The sequence below is a fragment of the Pungitius pungitius genome, chromosome 7 (genome assembly GCF_949316345.1).
Source record: "Pungitius pungitius chromosome 7, fPunPun2.1, whole genome shotgun sequence".
NCBI classification, from domain to species: domain Eukaryota; kingdom Metazoa; phylum Chordata; class Actinopteri; order Perciformes; family Gasterosteidae; genus Pungitius; species Pungitius pungitius.
This window is the reverse complement of record NC_084906.1, coordinates 14139175-14164715: the sequence shown is the minus strand read 5'-3', so window position 1 is coordinate 14164715 and position 25541 is coordinate 14139175. Positions and strand designations below refer to the sequence as shown.

The window sequence follows — 25541 nt, the reverse complement described above, 5'->3', positions numbered from 1 at the left end:
AGTCGGCCATACCTGTCAGGTGTGTCGGCACGGCTCGAAATATGAAACAATGCAGAAAAGAGGGGAAAGAACAGAGATGCAAGAAGCAAGAGAGCCTCCATCAATTAGCCACTGGAGATGGACTCAGGAAGAAAAGACAAGCTCAAGATCTGTTTGTTAACAACTGTATTGTTTTTAAAGTGCAGGAGTTTATGTACAAAATTACAGTTGTGTTGGCCTCAGCACCCCACAGAAAATATGAAAACAGAAGAAAGGCACAGAACTCTGGGGAGGAGAAAGCAAAATGCAGAACCAAGAAGAGGATTTACAGAGAGAGACAAGTGGCCGAGTGCAATAAAGAAGTGTTGTGGAAGCGAGGGAAGCTCGCAGCCACGGTTTGAGTTACAGGTTGAACATTTTTTCCTTCAGGTTTATAAACAATTTCTAGAAGACAATTATTGATCAAACATTTAAAATATATTTTCTTACAATTGTTACATTTAAAAAATATAGCATCCCCCTGGAGATTTCTTAAATTTATTTCTAAATGTTCAAAAAATGATACAGAGCAACCCGCAGGCTGAGAGCCACCACTTTGCACTTCTTCCACACACTCAATCAGGTCGAGAGAAGGGATTCTAATAAAAAGTGGGCGGGTGGGTTGATGACGTTAGTTCTCCTCCATTAACCCTGAACATCCTTCATCAAAGAAGAAGCCCTCGAGCATCAAAGCGGACGCGACAACTGGAATCCTACACACAGTTAATGGAAGCTGGTACTTTAGACCCCGCTCTGCTTCTCCTGCTGGAGACAAACATCCGTCAGGATTGTGGCCAGCGTTGTGGTTTTTGAGTATTGCGTAATGCTAGAACGATACTTTTGCCTTGTCGTCAGGTCCAAAATGACAACGGGAGAATATTCTACTTTGAAGAAAAGAGAGGCAGCATTCAGGCTAATAACGGCCTGGCTGCCTAAAGCAGCACATCGAGCCCTCAGTATTCGATGAGTCACTCCTCTCCCACAAAGGAACGCACCGCTCCCCCCTGTGGTCAACACACGTCAGTGCATCCTCCGCCCGACACCCCAAGAGAAGCGGGGCCCAAGGGCAACTCACAGAAAAGAACCATTTCATCAACGTGGTGCTGTGCAGTCCCAGGATTTGGGGATTCGAGGGGAGGACAATAGATAAATAAATATAAGGTAGGGCCAGCAAGTGACAAGGATATGTACATGTGGACATTAGTCTAGACTATTGCACTCGACGTTGAACCATCCTCAGATGGTCAGCCTACATTTGAGTAAAAACCCACCAACATTCAATACAATCAATGCGATGGCACAAATAGGCCTTCGTCGCCTTACAATTCGGAATTTCCTCTGACTCCGGTCAATGAGCACGCACACAATCGACTAGTAAACAAGACACAAACTGTCATAACAAGTAAATAGCCTTCAATCAGAAGAGAAAAGTAGGGCGGTTAACACAGAGACCCTCGTGACATGTGCAGCCAGAGTGAATCTCAACTATGAAGAAATACACGTATGCACATCATTTACAACACGTACAGTAATGATACTTATTACATGGCAATGTTTAGAAAACCCAAAATGTTCTAAAGTATACTTTTTCTTCTGACCAGGCATGTCATAACAGTAAGATCTTTCATATGTGGACATCAAACAGTTCAAATAAGTAAACCAGCCGTCAAAAACGTAAAGACTTAAATTAGGAGCCACATACTTGCAGTAGTACTTACAATAGTTGCATGGACATTAATAGGAATTCTGACAGATTATTTTAAAACCAATCTATTTATAGACATGTCTCTCCAGACTGCTCAGAGGATTTTTAAACATGCCATTCAAAAGTCATGATTATTGCAAAATGGTGAAACTGCCGTCACTTTGAGGTCATTGGTTAATTCTGGCAGTTACTGTTTTCACAAACAGACAACACTAATCAAAAAATGAAATGTATTCCTCCCCAAAACTATTTATTTTAGTAGCTGCTATAAATCCCTGTCAATACCTGTTCAATAGAGGGAATCAGTAAGGCTATATCATTTAAACTTACAGAAAGCAATAAATGAAACCGTGTCAGTTTTAAACTAGATCTGCAATTCCTCTCTTCAATTCTGCATTAGTAACAGTCACTTTGTTGAAAACATGGATATTTCACTATGGAAAAAAGCTCTTCAGAAATGGCTCTGACCCCACACATCGACACAGCATCGCCCCCGAGGTCCCGGCGCACTGGGGGGGGGGGGGGGGGGGGCAGCCGGCCGAGGAGCTGGCAGGAGGCGGGACCTCGGCACGGCGGGGACACAGCAGCACACCCGACCGAGTTGGGCTCAGTTCTCGCTAAACGGCAGATCTTACTGACAGGGCTATCTGGATGTTCATTTTTAGACAACCGAGCCCAACTCTGAAACCCGGGCTTTACATTTCCTCTGATAAGCCTGCTTTCACTGTACGAGGGCCGACACTTTTTATGTTTCATCGAGCTGCAGGCTAATAAACTCCTGCATGCACTTCCTGTACTGCATCTCGGTGGGGCTGTTGGTGTTATATTGACCTGACTGGCTGTAGGGCCCCTCCGCCTCTCGCATTTCTTCGTTCATCTTGGCCAATCGCAACCTGGGGCGCAGGTAAAGAAACAGGAAGTGAAAGATGAGTCATAGTTACGAGATGCAATGGATAATCAAAAGGGTTGGACATCCACGACTTTCTAAATGCCGTTTCATTTAGCAAAGGCAGTTACAACAACACAAATAAAATACAGGAATAGAACAACAACACTCACAGTGTGACGATGTCTGCGTTGGCTGCATCCACTGCTATTATCAGGGGGGTTTTCTCATCGATGTCTGCAGCATTTTGATTAGCTCCTCTTTTTAAGAATAAACACACTTGCCTGAAACCGAGAGAAAAGTTTCAGCATCTTTTTGAGTCAACCCAATAATCCGTGTTGTTCCATAAATCTTCAAAATGACAGATTCCAATATTCTCCGAGTTTAATGTGCAGGACAAACCCTGTGTGTCCCAGCATGGTGGCGTGGTGGAGGGGTCCTCGGCCCTGAGCGTCCTGCTGGTTCACGTTGGCTGCGTTTTGGAGCAGAAACTCACAGGTGACCAGCGAACCCTGAGGGGAAACATTTCAACAATCGGACGAAACTCGCCAGCACATTTTGTGAAGTGCTGTCATTATCTAAAGGGAACGGGGGGGGGGGATCATTTGGGCGCTCACCCCCTGCACCGCCATGATCAGCGGCGTCCGCTTGTCGTCTTCCGTGTTGACCCAGTTGACCACGGCGCCGTGGGCCAGTGCCTCCGCCATGTCGGGCAGGCTGCGGGCACACGCAGCCCAGTAGAGCTGCAGACCCGAGCTGTACTCCTTCGGCTCGTAGAAAACCACCTCCTTACACGGGGACGGAGGAGGCAGCGTGGAAGGCATCGGCATCGGGGGAGACTCGGCGGCATCTGGAACGTGCGGGGAGAAAAGAATAGACTTTAGTCCACTAAATGGTCCTTTGTCTGTGCGTTGTAATTCAACGTCGATTCGCTTTTCAAGTTGTTCGTAGTAATTGCAAACTTCTGCAGGCTGGTGAGTTTTCTCATGTTCCTTTAAAAAGGTTTTCCAAACCGGCCTTCATTTACTGGGAGAAAACTCCTAAACTAACCATTTCTTGTTTTTCTGGTCTTGTCGCCCTAAAACCTGTCTTCTGGTTTAGATTAGAATAGGCAGCTTTGAGAGCATGCGTTTGCGTCTCACCTGCATCCGTCAGGCTACTATTGGAGGCGGTGGTGGCCAGCATCTCCCTGCTCCCATCTGCGCTGTTCTGGATGCCGCTGTCTTTACTTTTTACTGGAAGATGAAGTGCTGTGAATCACGACTTGTAGAACAACGCAGAGGTGTCATTCACTGAGTGTGTCAAATAAAAGGAACACCTTCCTGCTGATTGGGTTTAGATCTTCCCTCAGTAAACCTTTTAATATTTTTTGTTTATTTCCCTGGCTTTTACCAGCTTCCTTTTGTTCTCCAGTGTAATTACCAGAAACAGCAGGTGGTCCTGATATTTTGTGCAGTAAGTGACTCCCCGACTGAAATGAATTGAAAGAGCTGGAGGACAGATCCCCACCATCACCTTGTTTCAGGTCCCTGAACATATGATGAGACAAATACAAATGCAAATACCAGACACTGACCCAAACCATGTGTGGGAGAAAAATTCCCCAGTCCCCGGGAAAAAAACGAAACATCTGCAATGTTCTTAAAAAAGTGTGATGAAGGAGTAATACAGCAGTGGGTGAAGGGTTGTTAGTCCAAATGTCCAAAGCGGGGGAACACTAAGGACAGCGGGGATGGAGAAGCAAGCCAAACACTGAGCATTGAGGTACTTACTGCTCCTGAGCTTGGCAGAGTTGTCAAAGTAGGAGAAGAGTGAGTGAAGCTCGTCAGGACAGAAGAGGGAGTCGCGGCGGGCCTCCTTGCCGCTGGCAACGGCTACGTTAGGGATAATGGGAGTTTGGGGATGGAAAGGCGGAGGGTGTAAATTGAGGTGCGGGGCGGGGAGTTAAAGGGTAGGCAGTCAGAGCAGGGGTTAGTCCGAAAGCACACAACGAGAAAGGAGGGCAGAAATATTGAGGTAGAGGAGGGAGAGAGATAGGGGGGGGGGGGGGGGGAGGGAGCAGGGCAACAGCAGAGATAGTTAAGAATACCAGCTCGGGCGACACTGGAGTCTGGAGACGCACTACGAGAAGCAATGGGAGGCAAAGGGGGCCGAGGCATGTGTCGTTCACAGGGAACATTAAGTATGCCGATGGGTGGAGGCTTTTCTACGACGGTGCTTGAATCTCAGAGGATATACTTAAGTTTTTTAAAATAAGATGGTAAATAAGGTGGTAATACAATCACAAATGACACAGACTGTGCCATCTTGATGAAGTGCAGTTTGAATTCTGAAGCAGCACACAGTTCTGGGTAACAGAAACATCCAATCTCCTAATTATTGGAATTCGAAAACAAACACAGATCCCACAAGTTCATTTTAGTTGCAGATGAATTAGTTTTTTGGTTCCAGCAGCTTGTTGGACCTACTGGTCCACCAAGCAGAATCAAATCTCCTACAATCTTATAGTATCATTTATTAGAGTCATTATAGTCAGATCGGGTCAGGGTCTTTGAATGAGTTTTGTTGTTACTTTGTTCATTGTCTCCAGCAACGAGTGACAGGTTACAGTCAACAAACCCTCGGGGCGAAGAGTGAATGTCAATCTCTGTACTGACCTGACTGACCGGGTCGGAGTTTTGGGGTGGGTGGCGGAGGCCTCGGGGGCAGATGCTCTGAGCTGCTGCTCAGCCTCTTCTCCTGTTTGCTCAGAGAAACCACTTTGCCGCGCAGCTCATCATCTGTGGGCCGCCGCACAAAACGCCGGTCCACGTATTTGGCTTTGATGTAGGCCTCCACCTCGTGTCTGGTGAGAGTCAGAGGAATCAGACGGGTTCGTTGGTGAATGAGGTGAGAAAATCAAGTTTTCTAAGTGAATCTAATCAAACCACAGCTGGAGATTGAAGAGTGAGTGAATTGTATTCATCACAAAGCATCAGGTCAAGTTTTGTCTGTAGATGATAATGGCTCTATTCTGAATAATTATCCAATGAAAAACTCTTGTGTTTTTTGTTGAATATGCAATGCGGTTGTGTACCTTGGATCTCCTGGTTGCGGCTTTCTGGATCCCAGCTCCTCCCGCCGAGCCTCGTAGATCTGATTGATCACTCCGTTCCCAAGTTCGCACATCAACTGTGAAAGGTACAATTAAAATAAATTAAAAGTAATTTGTTATCGGCACTCAATTTAGAGTTAGACTTTCAGTTTGAACTGTGGGTGTGTGTTTGTATATTTGTTCATGTACATTTTTGCTCCCTCACCTTGAGAAGTTCTGGCTCCCATGTATCCAGGGTCAAAGACCGAACCTTAGAGAAGTGCACTCCCAGACTCCTGCAGGTCCAAGAAGTATTACAATAAATCACAGAGGCATTGTTCACCAACCTTTGCTTATACTGCAGATGTGGGGTCTGGCAGCATTAACAAAAACCCAGTATGTACCAAAGAAGGTAGTTCTTAGATAAATATGCAGTATTTATGCCTCCGTTTTTAATAAACATGTTTATACTAAAATCAAATACTGATGGGGCCAGAGAATTATGGAGCACAGAAACAAGGTAATTTAAAGAAATTAAATCAATGCATTAAATTGTAATTCCGTAATTTTCTGAAACTTTTGTTAGTCCCACTGAAGATAATTTTTTAGGATGCAGTGAGGCCGAATCCCTCGACAGTTTTGTGTTAATTAAAATGATTATTACATTTTTTTGCCTGGAAACAAAAGTAATAAAAGGTCAAAAGGTAAAAAAGCTGGCTGGCTGTTTACAGCAGAGTTTACATTTCATAAATCCCTGAATCCCAGCAGTTTGTACAAAATACAGCAAACATGCAATTTCCGGTTTCCTTAGAAACATAAATAACTCAAAACTGTATTCTTTCCAAGTGGTAGATAAATAAATAAAATGAGCTGATATTAGTTACCTCGGTTCATTAGTTTCCTCGGTTCTTTAGTTTCCAAAAGTTCATCCTTTCTGGAAGATTTTTCACAGGATCTAAATGTATACCTTTTTTTTTTTTTTTTAAAGACCGTTCCTTCCTTTGTGATCTTCATGTCCGATCGCTTTGCAACCTCAACGTGGAAAGACAAATCCAACGCCTTACTTTACAACAAAAACATGTCACTCTACCTGTGGATACCGGAGCACTGTATACAGAGGGTGATGCCCAGATTGATGCTGGCCCAGCGGGGGTCAGGCTGACCACAGTCGCAGCAGCAGGTGTTGCCCGGGATGGCCAGGACCCTCTGCAGGGCACTCTCTCCTTTGATTGACCTCTCCTTGGGCTCCCCAGCGGAATCAAGGCTCCCCGTCGACGTGGACGACTTCCTGTCAAGCTTCTGACAGAGACGGAGACAGCAGAAGGACATCCACATGGACCATAAGCATCTATTAATATGGGATAATTAAACAATGACATTTGGGGGTGGGGGAGTAAATGTAAACTCACGTATGGGAGACACCCTCAAACACTGGTTCATTAACGTTTCCATGAATGATCTATGTATCAATATAGTTAACTACAGTACATCGTTTCAACCACCCGCTCAGTACACGTTGGCGTGTTTCGGTTCTTACGTCGCCGTCGTCTCCCTTGTCGCGGAAGGCGGTGGCGATGCTGTTCTGGACGGCTTTGATCCAGGCCTGTCGCAGCTTCTCCGAGTCGGCCTGCATCATGCAGCTCCTGCTGGGTCAGACAAGCGTCACACAATTGCGGCCCTCTGACTGGGTGAAGGTGGTTACAGTGCTACTCTGCCATTTCACCTTGGAACAACATATTTCCAGTGCTCATTGGACCAATGGGGGACTTAAACTTACTTGGTGGGGGACACCACTTCGAAACAGAAGCGACGCTCTACGTCCTCACAGTGTTTGACGGTACATAGCCTCAGGTCCTCCACCACCACCGTTGGGTTGTCCTGTGGAGACAGCAGGGCATCTTTGGTTGAAACCCAATTAACACACATGCACACACTCTCTGGCAATGTTAAAAAGAAATTGACCAACAAATTAAGCAACACAAATAGCAAATGTCTGAATATTTCTATCAGACAGGAAGTGTTGATGTCATTGACAATATCCGATATGGATTTTTTTTTTGCTTTGATATTTTTCTATGCGGCGCTTATAAAATAAAATAAAATAAATAAAAATAAAATATTTGGCTTCGGTACAACCCACAATAATTTCTTCAGGGTTACACAATACAAAAAGAACACTATCTTCTTACACTTCTTAAAATACATCTTGTGTCCATTCTACACTAGGCGTGTTGAAATTGTTACTAAAGCACTTAAATGAAACACCCTGTTAAAAATACATGGGTGGGGGGGGGGGGGGGGGTGTTGGAAGTCAAACACATGCATATTGTATTACAGTCAGTGCGCATGGAGTCACTTGACATACCTTAAATTTCTTCTGGTAAACTAGCTGATTGTTCTGGATGGAGAACCAACGCCTGAAAGAAAAAACAGTCACATGCAGCCGCTAGTGATACTAAAATGACACGCTGTGACGTCATTCTAGTGAGGATGAGAGCGATGTCTAAATACAGGCAACTCTATTCAGTGTTAATATTCCCTTTTGAACAAAATGCGAGGGTCTAAAAGCATTATACACCCTTATGGGTCAACCTTAAAAAAAACAGTTTCCAGGAAATTCCAGGAAGTGCATAAATTGTATCAAAAGTTGTTTGCTGCAGCATCAAAAAATGTGCTCTACTCAATGTTTTGATGACAGTGCTTGGCCTCCTGATTCCACAATCAGTCCACTAGGATGAAGCAAGTGGTTATCATAAAATTGGATTACAAATGTATTCAGAAGGAGACCAATTGAATTGGGTCTTTTGTACCTATTCCACGTCTTAAAGGCATTGCTGGCCCTCTTAAACAGATAACCCTCCATTGCGATGCCGTGGTCGGCATCCACATTGTACTCCAGCTTGGTGTCGTCATTCGAGAAGTCCTGGACAAAAAGACAGAAAGAGCTGCTGTGGTAAATTACCCTCAGCAAAGCAGCACTGAGAATAGTATGTAATGTATTTTTAACCCCCAGTCTTCTAATGTTACGCCACTTTACTAAGATTCTACTTCCCCCGCTTCTCGGAAGTTGATTTGACAAATAGTATCATAATAGTTAGGACTTTGAGGGTTAAGAGTCATATAGTGGTTTGACAAGTAGACCCACAATTACTAAACTAAGAGGCTACATTAACAAATCCCGAAAAGTGTGAAAACACTGGACAATGACAGACTTTAATTAGTTAAGACTGTTGCCAGTCTTGTCTTAACTCGCTGAGCAGCTTCCACCTGTTTTAACACCCTCCAAGCGCTCTCAGCTTCAAGTGACATTGAACACCATGACGTGTGTGTGTGTCCTTGAGGAATAGGATTACCATTAAGTGTCATCATTTCCACAATCAGTCACAACTATGAATCCCCATCAACATTTTTTTCATGACATTTTCAAACTTTTTTTCCACCTTGTTTTTTTATTAAACTTATTTTAATGTGACATTTTTCAAACATATATATATTTTTTTCGGGACATTTTTCCACAGAACACATTTTTTTAAACTTATATTTTTTATATATTTTGACCATATAAGTGCTTTCCATGACATTTTTTTGCATTCCCTCTTTGTTGTAGATTTTACTCTTCACAATGTTTTGCCTTCTTTTAAATTAGTCTAGAAAGCAGATTTTGTTTTAACACAAGGAGTACTGGATTGGAATTTAGGATGACAGCATTGTCTGATGAAGCGTACGATCAGGCAGGTGCTCGTGATTATAGATCCGGATCCAACAACTGGTTGCGCAGGACTTGTAGCTCATGACTGCACGTAGTCTCATGGCTTGGATCCGTAAACGTAACCTGAGCTAAGTTAAACCCCTCTGCCCTATGACACCATGGTGTATCAGATGGATGCACACCAGCACACACAAAACAATTTTCCAGCATGACATACTCTGGGACAACTGAGGTTATTTCGGGTGCACAAGGGGAACAAACTGTATTAAGCTTCTGTACGGAAAGATAATGAAAGCACCAGAACAGGCATTCAATGAATCACCTCAAAAATGAACCTCAAGACACAATGCATGTTAATTAAAACAAACACAACTCAGAACCTCAGTGGTGGAATGATGCCTAATGTGATCGGGGAAACAAACCTATAATTTAGCTTTAAAAACGCTAAACATTAAGCGGTCAAACTAAAAGTAAAGCTGGTTTTGGAATATTTTAGAAATGATTTCGCCCTGTCAAAGTGTTCATTCATGGTCAACAATGCCAATGACCATGAAAACAACAAACCACTCACTGGAATCAAACCAGCAACCGGACTTCACTGAAGCACACGCCGGCGCCACCAAATGAGGCATCAAAACAAACATGCTGCATAATCGAAGGACATTCAACACCAATGCACTCGAAAAATGTGGGAACGGACAAAGGAGCAAACATTTAGTCAAGCGCTGCAATGCGGTCTCTTAGCGTGTGCAGGAGAGGCGGTGAAAGACGAGGGACTGGTACGGTTACAAGAGGAAATCAGATGGAAATCGATGCGGTGACTCTACGTACGGAGGTCGACCTCCAAGCGACAAAGTTGCGGCAGTCTGACTCGATCGCAGTCACCTCCTGAAACGTCACACACACAACAAGAGGATGGCAAACAGAAAATAATAATAATGTGTATTTCTAACGCTACCACAGGCATATTACAACATAGTGGTTTTGGCCAAATAAATATGTCGGAGACACAATAGGAAACTAGAGACACGGTCGCATGCATGGACACACGGACACTGCAACTCAACATCCTTCAGGTGCACTCACCAGATACCAAACGTAGTGAAAACGGCTGAAAATCTTCATTTCTTTTGGAGGTTTTATGGAGTGAGAGCCCCCTTTTCAGTGTGCATGTGTGTCCCTGTTCAGCCGACAGGTCTTCGCTATCTCAAAGTCTCTCTGTGTAGCATCTCAATGGCAGCGTGGCTCGTCTCTACAACAAACCCTCATCTCCTCCTCGAATGACTCTGCATGTCCATCAAAATCTTCGTCACTGACTTGTTGTTGTTGTTGCTCCTCCTCCTCCTCCTTCTGATGCCTAAGTGAAGGTCACCTGCGCCTATGTACGAGTGTGTCTGTGTGAGATGCCAGGCTGACTGTTGGGTTGGAATAATTAAGTGGACCGCGTAGTGGAGCTCAGGCATCAAACATTTATGCTGACTTTAACTCAACAGACGTGCACAGAGCTTTACTCGCTCATCGTGCGTGTGTCAATAAATGAGCTACTCCTTTAACTATGTTAAATGTCTGGGCTTTTGAAATGTTTAGTTTGCACGACAGTTCAGATTCTTTCAGAAAAATAATCAGGTTATTATAATACCGTTGCCGCTTCAAACCTAACGACACGTACTCTTTCTGATCGAGGAACCGTTAAGTCTCCCTTCGTTAGCTCCGTTGTGACGCTGCTCTGCCCTGTGGTCATAGAGCTTATGGGGACGCAGACAGGAAGCAGACAAACAACGTCTGATCAACCTTCAGCTCTGGTGCAGATCAAAGGTTTCATTGATACGACGATAACGGAAACGGTTTGTGTGCAAGCAAATTTGTGTACAACTGTCCTAAAGGTGGAGATTTTGTGTCAAATAACATTCATTGTTCCTAACAACAGATATGACCAACAACCGGCTTTAGAAGACTTCTGGCTTTCAAACTCCCTTTCTGGCTCATACTCACAAATAGAAGAAGCATTATCTGTCTTAAGGTTGTATTAAATGCAGTAGAGGCCAAAATTATATTAGGGTGGCAGCCTGATGTCTTGTCAATCCATTGAGTCCCTGTCACAGGAGGTACAAATCTAAAAACATATGCTAAACCCCAACCTTAAAACCAGCCAGGGAAAGCTTGTCAGTCTAATATTATGAAAAGTACCATTGACCTGAAACCTTGAGTGATGCATCATTAAGTAATGCAGCACTGATTTGCTGCAAAGAACCGGCTAATATACCAAAGTGAAGCCACTGTGAATCAGTCATCCTAACACCAAATGCTTCTTTTGCCCATTTTCTAAGTAAATATGTGCAATGCATTTCTTCTCCAATATAGTTGGTTTAAAGACAATCTCTAAATAGCTGAAACAAACTAAGCACAAACAAGCAGTATGGTGCGCTGTGGATGGTTTTGTGCACAAAACACAATCGAGGTCAAGTCCGATCACAGATAACACGAGCTGCTGAGGCTGAGCAGTTACATGTACAGCATCTATCCAACCATGCAGAGCTGGCACAGCAATGACAGTGATGGAGAGTAACATAGCTTACCTGCAGAGCAGCCTGAAGTGAGCAGAAAAAGAAGAAGAGGCGTGGGAGAAGGAGCAGAAGTAGAAGAGCACAAGAGAGACAGTTGGTTAGGTGTGTCTGTGCATGAGCAGCCAGACGACAGACAGAGTGGAGGGAGGGAGACGACGTATAAATAGCATCTAGATGAATTGGGCGAGGATAGGCGCATGTTGGCCCGCGTACCATCCCCGACAGAGCGGGAGGGGGGAGAGAGAGAGGGACAGACGACGAGAGAAAAACAGATGGAGAAGGTATCCAAAAAAATTGCATATCAGAAAAAAAAAAAAAAAGAAAACTCAAGACTGCTGGCACACAGTCGCTCTTAGACAGACATTTGCAGAAGCCGAGCCGATGACAGCTGGTTGAGAAGCTGGCAGATGTTTGTCTGGCGTTAACAAGGCTGTGTGATACAATTAAGGCTACGGGCGCACTAGCAGCACCACGTACTGTAACATCATACCAGGAGCCCGTGTCTGGCTGTACATTTATATATTTTAAATTCAGAAAAAGCATCCAAATAACTATCAATTATGTATTGAGTTTATATTTCTGCTTCTTTACATTCAGTTGTTGCGAAACATCTGGAGCACCCTTCTGGTATATATTACAACAACAGGTGGGAGTTAGTGGGGATATTAAAGTATCAGAGAAGAGCGCTGAAACTTAACCTTGTTTGTTTGGAAATGGGTCTCCGTCAGCTGTCAATTATGCATGGGTGTGTGGGTTAGATCATCGTTAGGATCCCCTTACACCTGAGAGCGGAGGACTACCTCCATTCAATCAAAGGACAAACTATTTTGCAAATGCACCGATGAGCAATTTTTTTCATATGCTATGTTTTTTTCCCCCAATTGCAGGAAATTGATTTGTCCTTCAATGAGCTTTTTTGGCTTTTTTTATGGCTTTGTGGGAGCTGACAGCCATGAGGTCAGTACAACTGCAAGACAAATCCAGGGTCAGAGTATCTCTGCCATGTTGAGCACTCACACACCAAGCAGTGTTTGTGTGATGTTCATGTTGTTGGGCAGAGGAGAATAAAAAGTGTCATTTGTAGTTGTATATATTAAAGTTGTACTTTGTGAATGTGTGTTTGTTGGATGCGTTTGCCGCTTTCGTCATCAATTGCAAGTGGTGACGGGACCATGTCCCGTGTACCTTTTGCTGGATGGTCGAGTGTTTCTGCTCCATGTCCCTCTTCTCTTTGGCAGCATCCACCACCAGCAGGTCCAACTGCAACCGACAGAGCAACGGACGAGTCAAACTCACATAGTCAAAAAGAACAATAAAACTAAAACCATATATTCAAATGTGGGTCCAAAAGGCCAAACTCCAACGTGTCACCTTCGTTCCTTTGACGTATGTCCTCAGAGACAACGCAGGGAGAGAATGGGAAATCAATCGAATCTCTCTCGCCGGACCATTAGCATGAAAAACTCTTCAATTAACAGGTGAAAGCAAGGTTGTGTGCACAGAAGCTTTCCTTTCTTCAAGGATTTAACCATTCAAGCAAATAAACAACTTTTACATAGGCCACCGCTGTGAAGGCTTCATCATGTGTGAAATTAGATGGGGGGGGTGATTGATTCCCCTCGTCCCCACGAGTACCCATTGCATGTAGAGCGCAAAACAATGGATTTCTTTGAGCAGAAGGCTATAAAAAAAAATAAAAAAATGTTATGAAGTGCTGGAGGTCAAACATCTGCTATTTCACCTCTAGAGCGATGAGATACAACTGTGTGCCTTTTGAAAGTCTGTGACCGGGATCTGACCCGAAGCCTTGTGTCTCGAGCCTCAAACAGAGGGATCCGCATCTGCGTGTCGCTCGGATCAGCTTTTCTCATCATATGGTTTTAATGTACGTGGCTTTTACGGTTCCTGTACCACAACTTCAAACCAAACGACAAGTCACACAAACGGCTTGCCGAGAAGTCGACGTGCCAAAAGAGGTAAGAGAGCCGAACACCTTCACCTCTCTGATACATGCGCTACATTTTCTACTTTCAACATTTCTTGCAAGACAAAATTATATTAATTCTGTTCAATTGTCTGCAAAAAAGCTGCGACCTAATTATTTCAGAGAAGACGGCATTCGAGGATGCCGGACCTCCTGTTTTGTTTGGAGAGGAAATGGGCGGAAGCCCGAAAGCATCAGATAGGGAATGTTTTCCTCCGTCGCTTCCTCCGGTGCAGTTCACGCCATCTTGCTGCTTCTACATCTATCTACAAAAAGGCGGGTGTGGGTTTCCACCACACGATGTTTGGTGAAGGACCCCTTAACTCTGACATCTCCCTTACTGAGCGGAGGAGAGCGGCAGACCGAAACATTTGTCGCTCAGACTCGCTCTCAACACGCAACACTACGATGCCGCACGAATGACTCACGGAAAAGATGCAAAACATCCTTGTGAATGAATGTATTCACTGAGCGGATGTTTGAGCCGGAGGACGTGTGTCGTACAAAGATGCAATCGGCAAAATATCTGCTATTTACAAGCAGTCCAGCGGTATCCGAATGTATCCATTATGTTCCCACCCTTAATCGCTTTCTCTTTGACTACAGGCATCGAGTCATAGTATCAGACCTGTTGACAGCTCCTCCACACCTCCCTGCACAGACTCTCCACCTTCTTCAGCTTCATGATGGAGAGAAGAAGAATGAATAATCCACAATTGTCTTGTCGCTGCTTCCCACGACTTGGGCTCCGAGCTTTTTCTCCTTTCAGTTTTGCACAGTTCCAAATTCAGTGCAACAGGCTTCCAATCACACCACGGCGGTGTACCTCTGTTACCAACTCTCTATCCTTCTTTTCCTCCTTTGCCAGCATCGGCACTCCTCTCCCTCTTTCCTTACAGTTCGTGCCTTTCCACTTTTTGCTTTGAGAAGATTACATTTCAGCTCTTATCCCTTCCTTTAATCTGTTTTTCAAAGTGTGTCTTTTGTTCCCCCTTCTCCCGGCACTCTTTGGTTCGCTCGGTCAATTTCTCTCTTCCGAGTGTGAGGGTTGGAAACCACGCTCTTCTCTCCAATCCGCTTGAGAGGTCCACTATCGCAAGTCTTCAGATCTGGCTTCAAAAATGTACTTTCAAATAAAAAAACATTGGTTCCTTTGGTTTAGTTTATCCACGGATTAAACGTGTTAACAAGCTACACTTTACTCTTAAGAAGTGTCCTCTACTCATCAGCTCCACACTGTGACCCCTTCCTTCCCTGCTCCTGCAGCCAATCTTGCATATACTCCTCTCATTGAGCTCTTCTTCCGGTCTCAGTGTTTTAAGGTCCACAACCTTCAGCGTCAATCTCAGATTCATGTGCTGTGTTCACTCAGCTGATATTCAATGAGTCTTACTGTGGGAAAAACCTTTTCCAGCCCTCTGGCTGCCTTCTTCCTCATTCCTGCTCCTCGTAAAAGCAGCTCCACTGTGATAATCATCTTAAAGTCACAATCGGGGCCATCCTCAGAGGGAAGGCTCTGTTTATCAGAGGATGCACACAGACACACACACACATAGCAGTAACATCAATACACACACACAGGATAGGAACACAAACACAAAGAGGTTGTCAGGAGGTGGAAGCAGGAGGTCAAAGGGCAGTTGTGCTAATCGCTAATGATCAATGTGTAAATCTATGACGATGACTTTTAGATGAAGAACAAAAGTTTCCTTTCAGACTCCGACCCTAAAAAAAACAAGCTCTAAATGAGACGCTGAAGAGGTATGCTCTTTAAAAGGGTTCTTGTCTAAGTACTAAAAAGGGTTTGCCATAAACTGCACTGTATCATTTATTCCACTAATAGATTAAAGTTTGCTTATGTTGAAAGTGTTTATACTGTATGTTCTATCACCATTGCACATGTTTTCCAGGGCTGTGTAGTTTATTTTTAACATTACAAAGGAAGTGAAACAAATTGAGATGTTATTTAATTTCTGAAGGTTATGGCAGATTTAGGATGACAAATTCATGTAATACCAAATACTATATACGGAATAAGATTTTAAAAAATCTAATTGCAAAACTTTGCAGGTGAGGTTTCAATGTTGACTAAAAAATATTCTTACATCAGTCATTGTTTATATTGTAAAATGACATCTTTATGATGTAATAACTGTAAACGACAGTATAACTACAGCTTAAGCTTCAAGTTTAGCCAATTGCAAAGAGATTGCTCTACCTGTCCTCCAAGCTGTTTCATCAGAGGTTGGAGTTCACTGAAGAGGTCATAGCCTTGGTGGAAGAACGTCAGGTGGGCGTACATGAAGGACAACATCTGTGGAGAAGGAGGACATTCAGAGAGCAAGTAGGGCTGCTGCACAAGTCCTTTCATGTCAAACAAAATTGCACTCACTGATTTCAGGATTTCGGATCTTCTCTTTGATTGTAGCACATTGATCTGATAAAAAAAAGAAAAGAAAAAAAGTGAGAAGCAGAAAAAGAAAAAAAGATTCTCCACTGGCGTTATGGGAAAGGAAAGGAAAAACGAGTTTAGATGCTGCAGATGAAACAAAAACAAAGCATTACTGAGAGCAGTTCTTCCCAAATACACCAGGAGGAGCTCCGTGTCACATGTTCAATGCGGTTGTGCTTGTTTCACCCATCATCAACATCCTCCACTTTTTCTTTTCTGCGAGAGAGAGGGTGTGTGTGTGTGTGTGTGTGTGTGTGTGTGTGTGTGTGTGTGTGTGTGTGTGTGTGTGTGTGTGTGTGTGTGTGTGTGTGCGTGTGCGTGTGCGTGTGCGCACACATTTGTGCTGGTAGAAAACTCATCTACAGCCTAAAGCACACAGTGCTGCTCATCTGGCCTGAGACGTTGCGTTCGGTTTAAAGTTAATGGTACCAGTGGTTGTAAATGCAGTCGTGCCGGCTGGCTTCATTGTTCCTGAGAGGAACCAACAGCTGCTGAGTGTCATGCACACTCACTAACTGGGCGGGAGCAACGGACTCCTTAAGAAGGCGAGGCAGCTTCGAAGCGGTTGACACTGGGCATCATGCTTAAGCCTTAACCTGGGTCCAACGGGTCTCCTTTATTGTGGTCATTAAAAACAGGGACATCAAAACATTGGTTCCACCGAAGAATACAGATCAAAGTAACTTCCACCCAGGGGAGGAAGCTTATTTTTCTTATCTAAAATGTTTCCTATAGCCAAAGCTGCAGAGGTTAGTAACATCGTAAAAGTGTTGAGAGCACCACTAGAATGTGAAACTTTTAGGAGGCCCGTTTACTTCAGCTGTGCAAGCTGCTGGTTCATAGATTTCATGGCTTCATTTTATGAGTGATTATCCACTGGAGCACCATGCCAAGCCCATTTTGAAACCTGCTTTGTGGTTTCTTTTCACATCCCAATTATGGAGTGAACTGTGCCCATACAGCTTTGTCTTTTAGAGAGTGATTCAAATAACAGGGTTGGCAGCTGCCTCGCCAGAAAGCACGACGCATTCAACGGCGCTTCTGTGGCCACGAGGAGACAGCGGAGGCTCAACCGTATTCAATGATACATCCGTTTGGCTTTGATGGAGGGGGGGAAAAAAAGATTCGGCAGATGTTTTCTGATTGAAGCAGAAAGATAGTTGATAGTGTTTGATTTTAAAAAAGATTGAGCATTTTCAATATAATTTCTCTCAATACAGATGACCCAGCCTCTGTAAAATGAAACCATTTTGCAAGCGGGTGTTGTAGGACATAAATGTAAATCCACTCATTTTGACACGTTTTGTTCTTCAAATTTTAATCTGTAGCAGCAGTAAGACCCCAGAGATGAATTTAGAGTAATTCAAATGAACGGCTGCTTTCTTCCTCATTGGACAGATCCGTAGTTATCTTTAATAAAAATCATTTCTCCAGCGTAGCGCTTCATCAAACATGACGGCTGATTGGTCACAAGAACATTTGCTTCCAGACCATAACGTGTCAAACTTCAGCTTCTACTGCATTAGTTTTATAATCAGTCTAGGGGTCCGAGTTTGGGCCTTATGTGATAATGCATATTACGTCCTTAATCGGGTTTATTATAAACTTCAGAGGACAGCAGTATTTCATCCATTTTAGCATGAAAAAGAAGTACCACATCATTATTTATAAAGAAGAAAATCAAAAATAACTTCATCTGTTCATGTGGACACTGCTTCAACAAATCAAAGTGCTGCCATCTGTTTGCTTGTTAAACTGCTTTTCCCCCCCGATCCTCTAAAGTGAGGATGAGTTTGGGTATTTCACTGTAAATGCAACTGACACAGCTGCTGTTCATTCCCCTCTGTGGCATATTTTAAAAAGCCGAACGTCAACCATCAAAAGGTACATAATCATGGTGTGACGTCACTTGCATACATCAGCGCCAACATCTCTCCTAACGGGCAAGTTCCTCACCCGTCACCTAAAGAGTGTTAAAAAAATGAGGGGTGAGTAGCTGTACCTGTAAAACGTAGTCGAGGACGATGTGTCGGAAGCACTTGCGAGTGGCGGTGAGGATGTTTGTGGCCTCCTCCACCTCGTGCTGCTTGTTGCGGGGAGCCTGCGCGTTCTTGATGAGCGCTCCCTCCTTTTCCTCGCTCACCTTATCAAAGTGCTTCTTGGCCTCTTTGAACTTTCGTATGTCACTGATGAGGAGGAGGGGGGAGAAGTTTAGTAAGACCAACACATAAAGCCGACTGCATATATTGTACACGTATTTGCAGGCACAAATATTTAGAACATTATAAACAGCATGTTCACACAATCCTGGGATAAATTTTAGGACCTTTGAAGAACTCACAACACACAAGGTCAAATAGGACACATCCCTTTGGTGTCAACAACGGTTTGAGCAAAAAGGTCAAATGTTAAAGGAAGCAGAGTTATCTCTGGATATGAACCAACACAACCACGGCCGAGGCAACAGGAAGTAGCCGAGGTTAAAGAGGATTTCATGAAAAATCCATTTGGGGGAAAACTAAGAAGTTTAAAAAACAAAATGACTTGTAAAATGATTGGATGTGGGTCTTGAGACCCAGTAAAAAAGTAAAAAAGCGGTGAAAGCAGTTTTGCATCAGAGGACAAAAAGTCTTTAAAGAGATATATTTGTGATTGAGTGCAGGAAGGTAGTGAGTATTAACGATGTCTCCCAGCCACGGCTGCTGTTGTGTTAAGCTGTGCTGCTATGGGCAAAAGCTGCTAATCCTTTTAATGAAATAAACCAGAAGGCCCCAATCATTCCTACAAGCCAACTGGAACTCAGTGCTGTGTAAGACGGCTTTAAACTGAGAGATATTAATTAAAAATATTACCATGTATACCAATTGCTTTGTCCTTTCAGGATCAACACCTCAAATGTGATAAATGTGTTTTCTTTATATTAATAAAATTCGGGTTAGTGGGCTTTCTGTATTCAAAATCTACTAGACGTTTCTTCCAGCATGGATTTTAAGTTCCCCTCATTTATGTCCAGTGTTTCTCAGAGACTTGATCTGGATAAATTCATGAGTAAAATGCTAAATGTGGGGTAGTCAGTTCTCAAGCAGAGATTAATCAAAAAGCAAAAGCAGGACCCATTTTAAAAGCATGGACAGCCCCGAGATATGAGCAGCTTCTTTATTCAATGAATACTCACTCTTTGACAAATGTTTGAAGCTGGGTCTTGATTGATCTCTGGACCTGATCGAATAATATCTGTGAAGAAAAAAGGACGGATTGAACTATTGAGACACTTAACATCCTTACGGGACTTCCCTTAGTCAGCAGCAAAAAGGCTGATCCATGGATTGTGCACCTCTGTTTAGAAATATTTCTGTTAACATCACAGGGTGCGACTAGAAGCCAAATTAACACTAACAAGCAGACTTTATAAACTCCCCTCATGAAAGACGTAAGCACGAGAGATGTGATCTGCTTTGTTTAGTTCTGAGTCACGCTCCCATTAACCTGCACCGCTCTACCAAGCAAAAGTTCGGACAAACACTTCAACCTCCAAGTAGGGCTTCAGTTATTATTTGATGTCCAGACGAGAGCAGTGTGGCTGGAAGAGGCTCCACAGTGACAAACAGATCGAGTACTCCGTTTGAGTGGATCATGTGCTGAACAATCGCTGAGTAGCAAAAACCTTCCTGACTGTCAGCTGACGTGGCCGCAGCTGCCCCGTGTTGAGTCACGGCCGGCGCTGTGGCTCTCGGGGGCTTTTAGGCGTCTAGTCAAGGAAGCTTATACTTGGATTTGGTGAAGAAAGATTCCACTGTTGGATCATGGTAGACCGCCCACCATAACTTTTTGGAATGTCAAAGAAAGAAAGACATACACAGGATCTCATTTAATCCGAGAATGTTACAGTCCGACTTGAACCCAGTTCAACCAAACCCGGACAAAACCTCACATTGAAATGATACCTGTGTAATGTCCCCATTTGAACTACGGTTTTCCACTTTATCCAAAAGTTTAATGCCAAATTCAGCCTTACCAGCTAAAAGAATGGGGAGGCTATTTAACATTTTAATCGACCGGCTTTATTATTGCTATAAAAAACAAAATGTCTTCATCTTTAACCATTCAAATTGTTCAAATTCTTGATTTTTAACAAATCCTTTTAGGGATGCACATTTATCCGAGAGGTTACGGTGCCATCCACAACCACAGTGACCATAAAATAAAAAGCGGCAATTCCCAGAAGCGAATTTCCCCTGGCTGCGTTCGTTCCAACAACATGTGACGCAGAGCAAGCAGAGAGCGGACGTGACAGGCGAGATCAAGCTATGGACCGTTCCTGCAGGACGAGAGCCTCTCGCCCGCCGTGTGTCTCAACTCTGTCTTCAAAAAGGATTTTTAATGAGAGCACCTTTTCTCAGCGGCACTTTCATTCCTACCAGGGACTGACAGCCGAGGACACTAACAAAGCGGATTCTGGGAAAAAAAACCGCATAATGAGATGTGTCCTTCAGGGCTCCTTGGAGAGTTTAAGTCTGTGTCGAGTGGTTGCAGGTGGAGTGCATGAGACGATCATGTTAAACCAAAAAGAACACTTACATTGTAAAAGATTGACTAAGTGCCTTTAACCTATTTTACCGTCCCTGTACTCCACTAACAGCCACACTGCTTGTTGCAGCTGTACAATTATCAGGTAGGGTTATAATGCAATGTATGTCGCTTTGAATAAAAGCGTCAGCTAAATGGCATGTAATGTATTTTTAACAGGATGCCAACCACATTGTGAATGATTGAGGGTGACCACGTTTACCACAGCAACGCATGGTTCATTCCAATAGATACCAAAGTTTCCACAACTTGGAAGAAAAGGATTTTATGAGACAGGGAAAAATAACACTCTCTTCAACATGGATTTTGTGTGCTTGGAGAAGGGGTAACTTTATTTTTATGGGATGTCCTGAAGCTATGTTGACATTTAGTACAAAAATGGGTTTTAGGTATCTGACCCAAAAGGTTTTCCCTTCGACCACTTTTTATAGAGGACAAAGTTTGCACTTTTTGATACTTTAATGGAATTGAACCATGAAGCTGCGCGTTACACCCATTTGCTTCCAATTCTGAGGAGCCCCATGGAAGCAAGTATTTCTCGTCTCACGGACCTAAAGTCCCTGTCTAGTAGTCTGCTGCCGTCCTTCACAGCAGTAAATTGTCGGTTAAAAGCTCTGTTCCAGATGTTCAGCAGAGTTAAGTCATCAAACAGCCGTAGCGTTGAGGATTAAAATAATGAGGATAGGTCCCATGGCAGTGATGGCATACCGTGTGATAGTTGATCATCTCTTGCAGGCTCTCTGCAAACTTTGTGAGACTGGACTGTGGAGAGAAAGGGAGAGAAAGGGACAGCCATTAAGGCAGGCAGAGTGAAAACATCCTCATAAGTTCCGATAGCAATAACACACAAAAGAAAGACATCAAATGAAAGAAGGCCTGTATTCAAATAAGATGCAAACTCTACAGCATGCAGCATCAAACTCTTGTGTCGGTCAGGTAGGGCTACACAGAAACTGGGTGGCGGTTTTTGGAGGCAGAACAACACACTGGATAGAATTCTTTTGGCCAAGTTACTCCCTTGAAATACATGCAGTGGCTGAACTTCAAACCCAATGAAGAGGCATTGAGGGGAACAGACGGAGGCAGAGAGGAAGTGCTTGGCCCTGAACATTTATGTGAGAAAACACAACCTGTGACCTCGACAAGACCCAGTGCAAGGTTTCACATCCCGCCTCATTTAGTTAAATTTAGATATCATCTGGTAACGTCTTGAGGGGATTGAGACACGCTGCTCAAAAGAGACAAGTGCGTGCCAATAGAGAGGAAGTGCAGTCCTCTTTACATCTGGGAACTAGGAATAATAAGTCTGCCATGGTTAGTTTTTATTGTAAAATGATTTTAAATGTCTGAGATTGTATAGTATGTCAAAAGAGGCTTGCCTTCATGAAGAACCGAGAGAAACAACACAACCCCAAACATTGTTATCAAACTAATGTTTGTCTCTTTCTGTTTACCTCGATGACCTCATCTCTGGTGGACTGCTGGGCTAGCTCCCGGATCCCATTAACAAACTGCTTGTTGGCTGCATTGTAGGCTTTTCCGGCGTCTATCATCCCAATACACAGCTTTACCAACTAGAGAGAGAAGGAACAAGGGAAATGGTCAGAGGTAATCATAAGAAAAAGTGAGAAAAATTGAGAAATGCTGAAGTCTCAAGTGAATTAAGGAATTTAATCAGAAATCAAACTCAAATAACTCATGCGAGTTGTTAACCATATCAAACTAATCAAATGTTTTATTCAGAATGTGGAACAACACAAACTGTTCAGTCCCAAACAAATAGCTGCATTGGTAGCAAAGTTCAGATGGTAAAAGGTCACTTTAACAGTGATCTGAATCAGCAGTTCTTGATTAACTGGATGATAATCATGAACCAACATACACTGGCTAAAACACACCGCACACACTAAACACACTATTGATTTTGTAAAACGTTTTTAAAATATTTGTGTCTTTCTGCCTTTTTTCATTTTCATAGAGTTGAATTAGGACAAAAAATAAACATAACACCATCAAGTTAATGAACCACATCTGACCTCAACCTAAACTGCAAGAACATCCGAAGCCGCAACTGTTAGCACGGTCATACGTCCATCTACATGTCTGTCAAAGGAAAAGTTTAACTCCTTAGCCCCTTTCAACTCAACCCCAACTATTACACACACACACACACACACACACACACACACACACACACACACACACACACACACACACACACACACACACACACACACACACACACACACACACACACACACACACACACTGAGCATTATGCAAACACACACACCCACTCCCTCGCAGATCCTTCCTCTCCAAGGCAGGAGTGGAAGTGAAGCCGGGGCTGAGTCAGAGAGGTGGGACTGAGACTCCAGAAACAATGAACTGGATCTTCCAAGCTTGAGGTCCCTCGTTAGCCAGAGAACACACTCTGTGCTGTGGGGGGCCTCTATTGGGAAGAGGGATCGGTTTGCTATCAGGGCAGGACCCAACTTCTGATGAAAACTAGTTTTTTTGGATTATACATCGAGCCCGCAGAATGGCCGAGAGGATCACCTCGCCAGGAAAGAAGATATAAAGGGAACGAGCATCAGGAGACAAGAGTTACTGTGGGGGAATTAGCTGTTACTTGGAAAGTCAGTCATAAAAGAAAGCTAGCACAGCGACTCCATCAGGGTCCTATTTAAAGGCCGGCAGATACACGGGGGACCGAACGCTGGAACAAATGAACAACTTAGCAATGTTTTTCTCATGGGTGGTACTCACTTTGTCGAGCTTGGATTCCAACTCGCACACATCCCCCTCCACTTCCTCTATGGTAGCTCTGTGGGAAAAGACAAAGGAAAAAAAAAAAAAAAAAGCATTTTAAATCAAGTGTTACAATGACTCATCACTAGCAACTTCATGGACACGCAGCAATTCACATACTTGCAGGGTGAATGGAAGATAAAATACACTGAATCCTTGTGAACATTATCACTACTGGTTTACAGTCCTTGCTACCTTATAAATAACGTTCACATTTACTATATGCCCTTTGTTCACTGCATACGGCCCGTAGACTCTATATGAGAGATGGAGTTTGTCCCCATGGGCACATCCAGTGGTGTGGACTAATGTTCTGAAACCAGAGTTTCGGCATCATCAACTCGGTTTTTGGTCCCCAGAATTTGTGTGACCAGTACAACTATATATGTTTTAAGACAAAAATGTGGGGGAAAAAAAACTCCCAGACCACACAACACCGCGTTAGCAACCTGTCAATCAAGGTAGACCCGCCCTAGAGGGAACCCTGCCCCACGGTCTACTTGAGTCAAAGTGGGACCATTGTATTTTACGTGTAGTGCCTACACAAATAAATGTGTCAGAACATCAGACTGTACTCAAGAAGACTTAGAGGTAGCATCTGAGACCATCAAATCCTGTTTATAGCATTAAAGTAAGAAGTAGAGTCTGCCTCAATAATAGAGTGATATCAAAAGATTATTGTCCCATTATTACTCACATGGACACAAAATGGAAAGATGGGGTGGCAAAAAAATAAGTTATCCCTTAAAGAGAAGACAGTTAAATAAACCAAAGAAGGGGTATATGAAGCTTTAAGACACTGCAAATCAGATCTTGATTTATGTCTTCTATGATAACAGTGACAATATTTGCTTGATTGTCATATCTTTTACATCTTCACCATTTAAATGCAGCACACACACACTAAGTTAAATATTACAATTCAATTTCACCAACAAGCTCATTTTCTACAATTGTAGCCTCTGAAAACCACAATAGAGGACATATATAGACTTCCAAGGTATACTGGCACAACCATGCGCAGAGACACACACGGCATCTTGGGTAACGCCGCAGGGCTGGAGTCCCGTCTGGCAGTTTGCCCCGTGAAATGTGACAAAGCACAGCTTGCTTCTCCCCACAATCCTCAGCCTACGAGTGAGCGAGCGCCACGGGGGGGGGGGGGGGGGGGGAAGAGAACATCACCACAGGCTGGTGAATAACTCGGCCCCCCATTTTGGATAATAACGTGCACAGTCAAACGTGTTCCTGTGATCGCACTCGATCGAGGGAAAAGTAGCTTTGGTTAGTGAATCGATGCATGTGCTCAGTACACTCAATGCAGGTATTTAAAAAAAAAAAAAAAAACTGAAATGTAAGCAACCACCACTGACTTTGTTTAGACATGTTTCTGCTTTACGCTACCCGAGGAAACATGAGCAGAATCAAAACACAAGGGCCGTTCACAAGGGTGTTCAACACCATCTATTATTTATGTTAGCTTCAGCCAAAGGGATTTGTGCTCATTTTCTAACTGTTTTCTTTTAAAAAAAAGTCCAATTTCAAGATCTCAATCTTGCCCTCTGTTCAGTTCTTGTAAGACTGATACTATAGAGTTCAGGTTAACACCATTACTTTAATTTGTTAAAACACAAGTTATCATACAGGACTACGAATGTGAGGATATAGCAAAAGGATTAAACAGGAAACTCTGCAGGGGGCATTCCTCAAACCCTCTCCAGTTTGTTCTTCCATATGGCGTCACACTAACAG

At 43.4% G+C, this 25541-nt stretch overlaps 1 protein-coding gene across 10 annotated transcripts in view; it reads right to left on the bottom strand.

The window, feature by feature from the left end:
• The window catches only part of LOC119216226 (arf-GAP with coiled-coil, ANK repeat and PH domain-containing protein 2-like), a 33772-nt gene that overhangs the window by 1835 nt on the left and 6396 nt on the right, over positions 1-25541 (bottom strand). Inside the window, exons 2-25 of one of the 10 annotated variants that reach the window (XM_037468832.2) lie at positions 23748-23805; positions 22433-22552; positions 21687-21740; positions 19567-19625; positions 18394-18577; positions 16332-16376; positions 16158-16253; positions 13141-13215; positions 11968-11979; positions 10223-10279; positions 8493-8605; positions 8048-8099; positions 7460-7560; positions 7220-7328; positions 6773-6978; positions 5909-5978; positions 5686-5780; positions 5267-5454; positions 4382-4483; positions 3752-3844; positions 3227-3459; positions 3012-3121; positions 2783-2893; positions 2555-2616 (exon numbers count right to left, since the gene is read on the bottom strand). In XM_037468832.2, coding sequence (XP_037324729.2) covers positions 2555-2616; positions 2783-2893; positions 3012-3121; positions 3227-3459; positions 3752-3844; positions 4382-4483; positions 5267-5454; positions 5686-5780; positions 5909-5978; positions 6773-6978; positions 7220-7328; positions 7460-7560; positions 8048-8099; positions 8493-8605; positions 10223-10279; positions 11968-11979; positions 13141-13215; positions 16158-16253; positions 16332-16376; positions 18394-18577; positions 19567-19625; positions 21687-21740; positions 22433-22552; positions 23748-23805 — 2405 coding nt within the window. Of the gene's footprint in view, positions 1-2554; positions 2617-2782; positions 2894-3011; positions 3122-3226; positions 3460-3751; positions 3845-4381; positions 4484-5266; positions 5455-5685; positions 5781-5908; positions 5979-6772; positions 6982-7219; positions 7329-7459; positions 7561-8047; positions 8100-8492; positions 8606-10222; positions 10280-11967; positions 11980-13140; positions 13216-16157; positions 16254-16331; positions 16377-18393; positions 18578-19566; positions 19626-21686; positions 21741-22432; positions 22553-23747; positions 23806-25541 lie in introns of all 10 variants that reach the window. The other 9 variants (XM_037468828.2, XM_037468833.2, XM_037468831.2 and 6 more) reach the window with 9 other exon arrangements.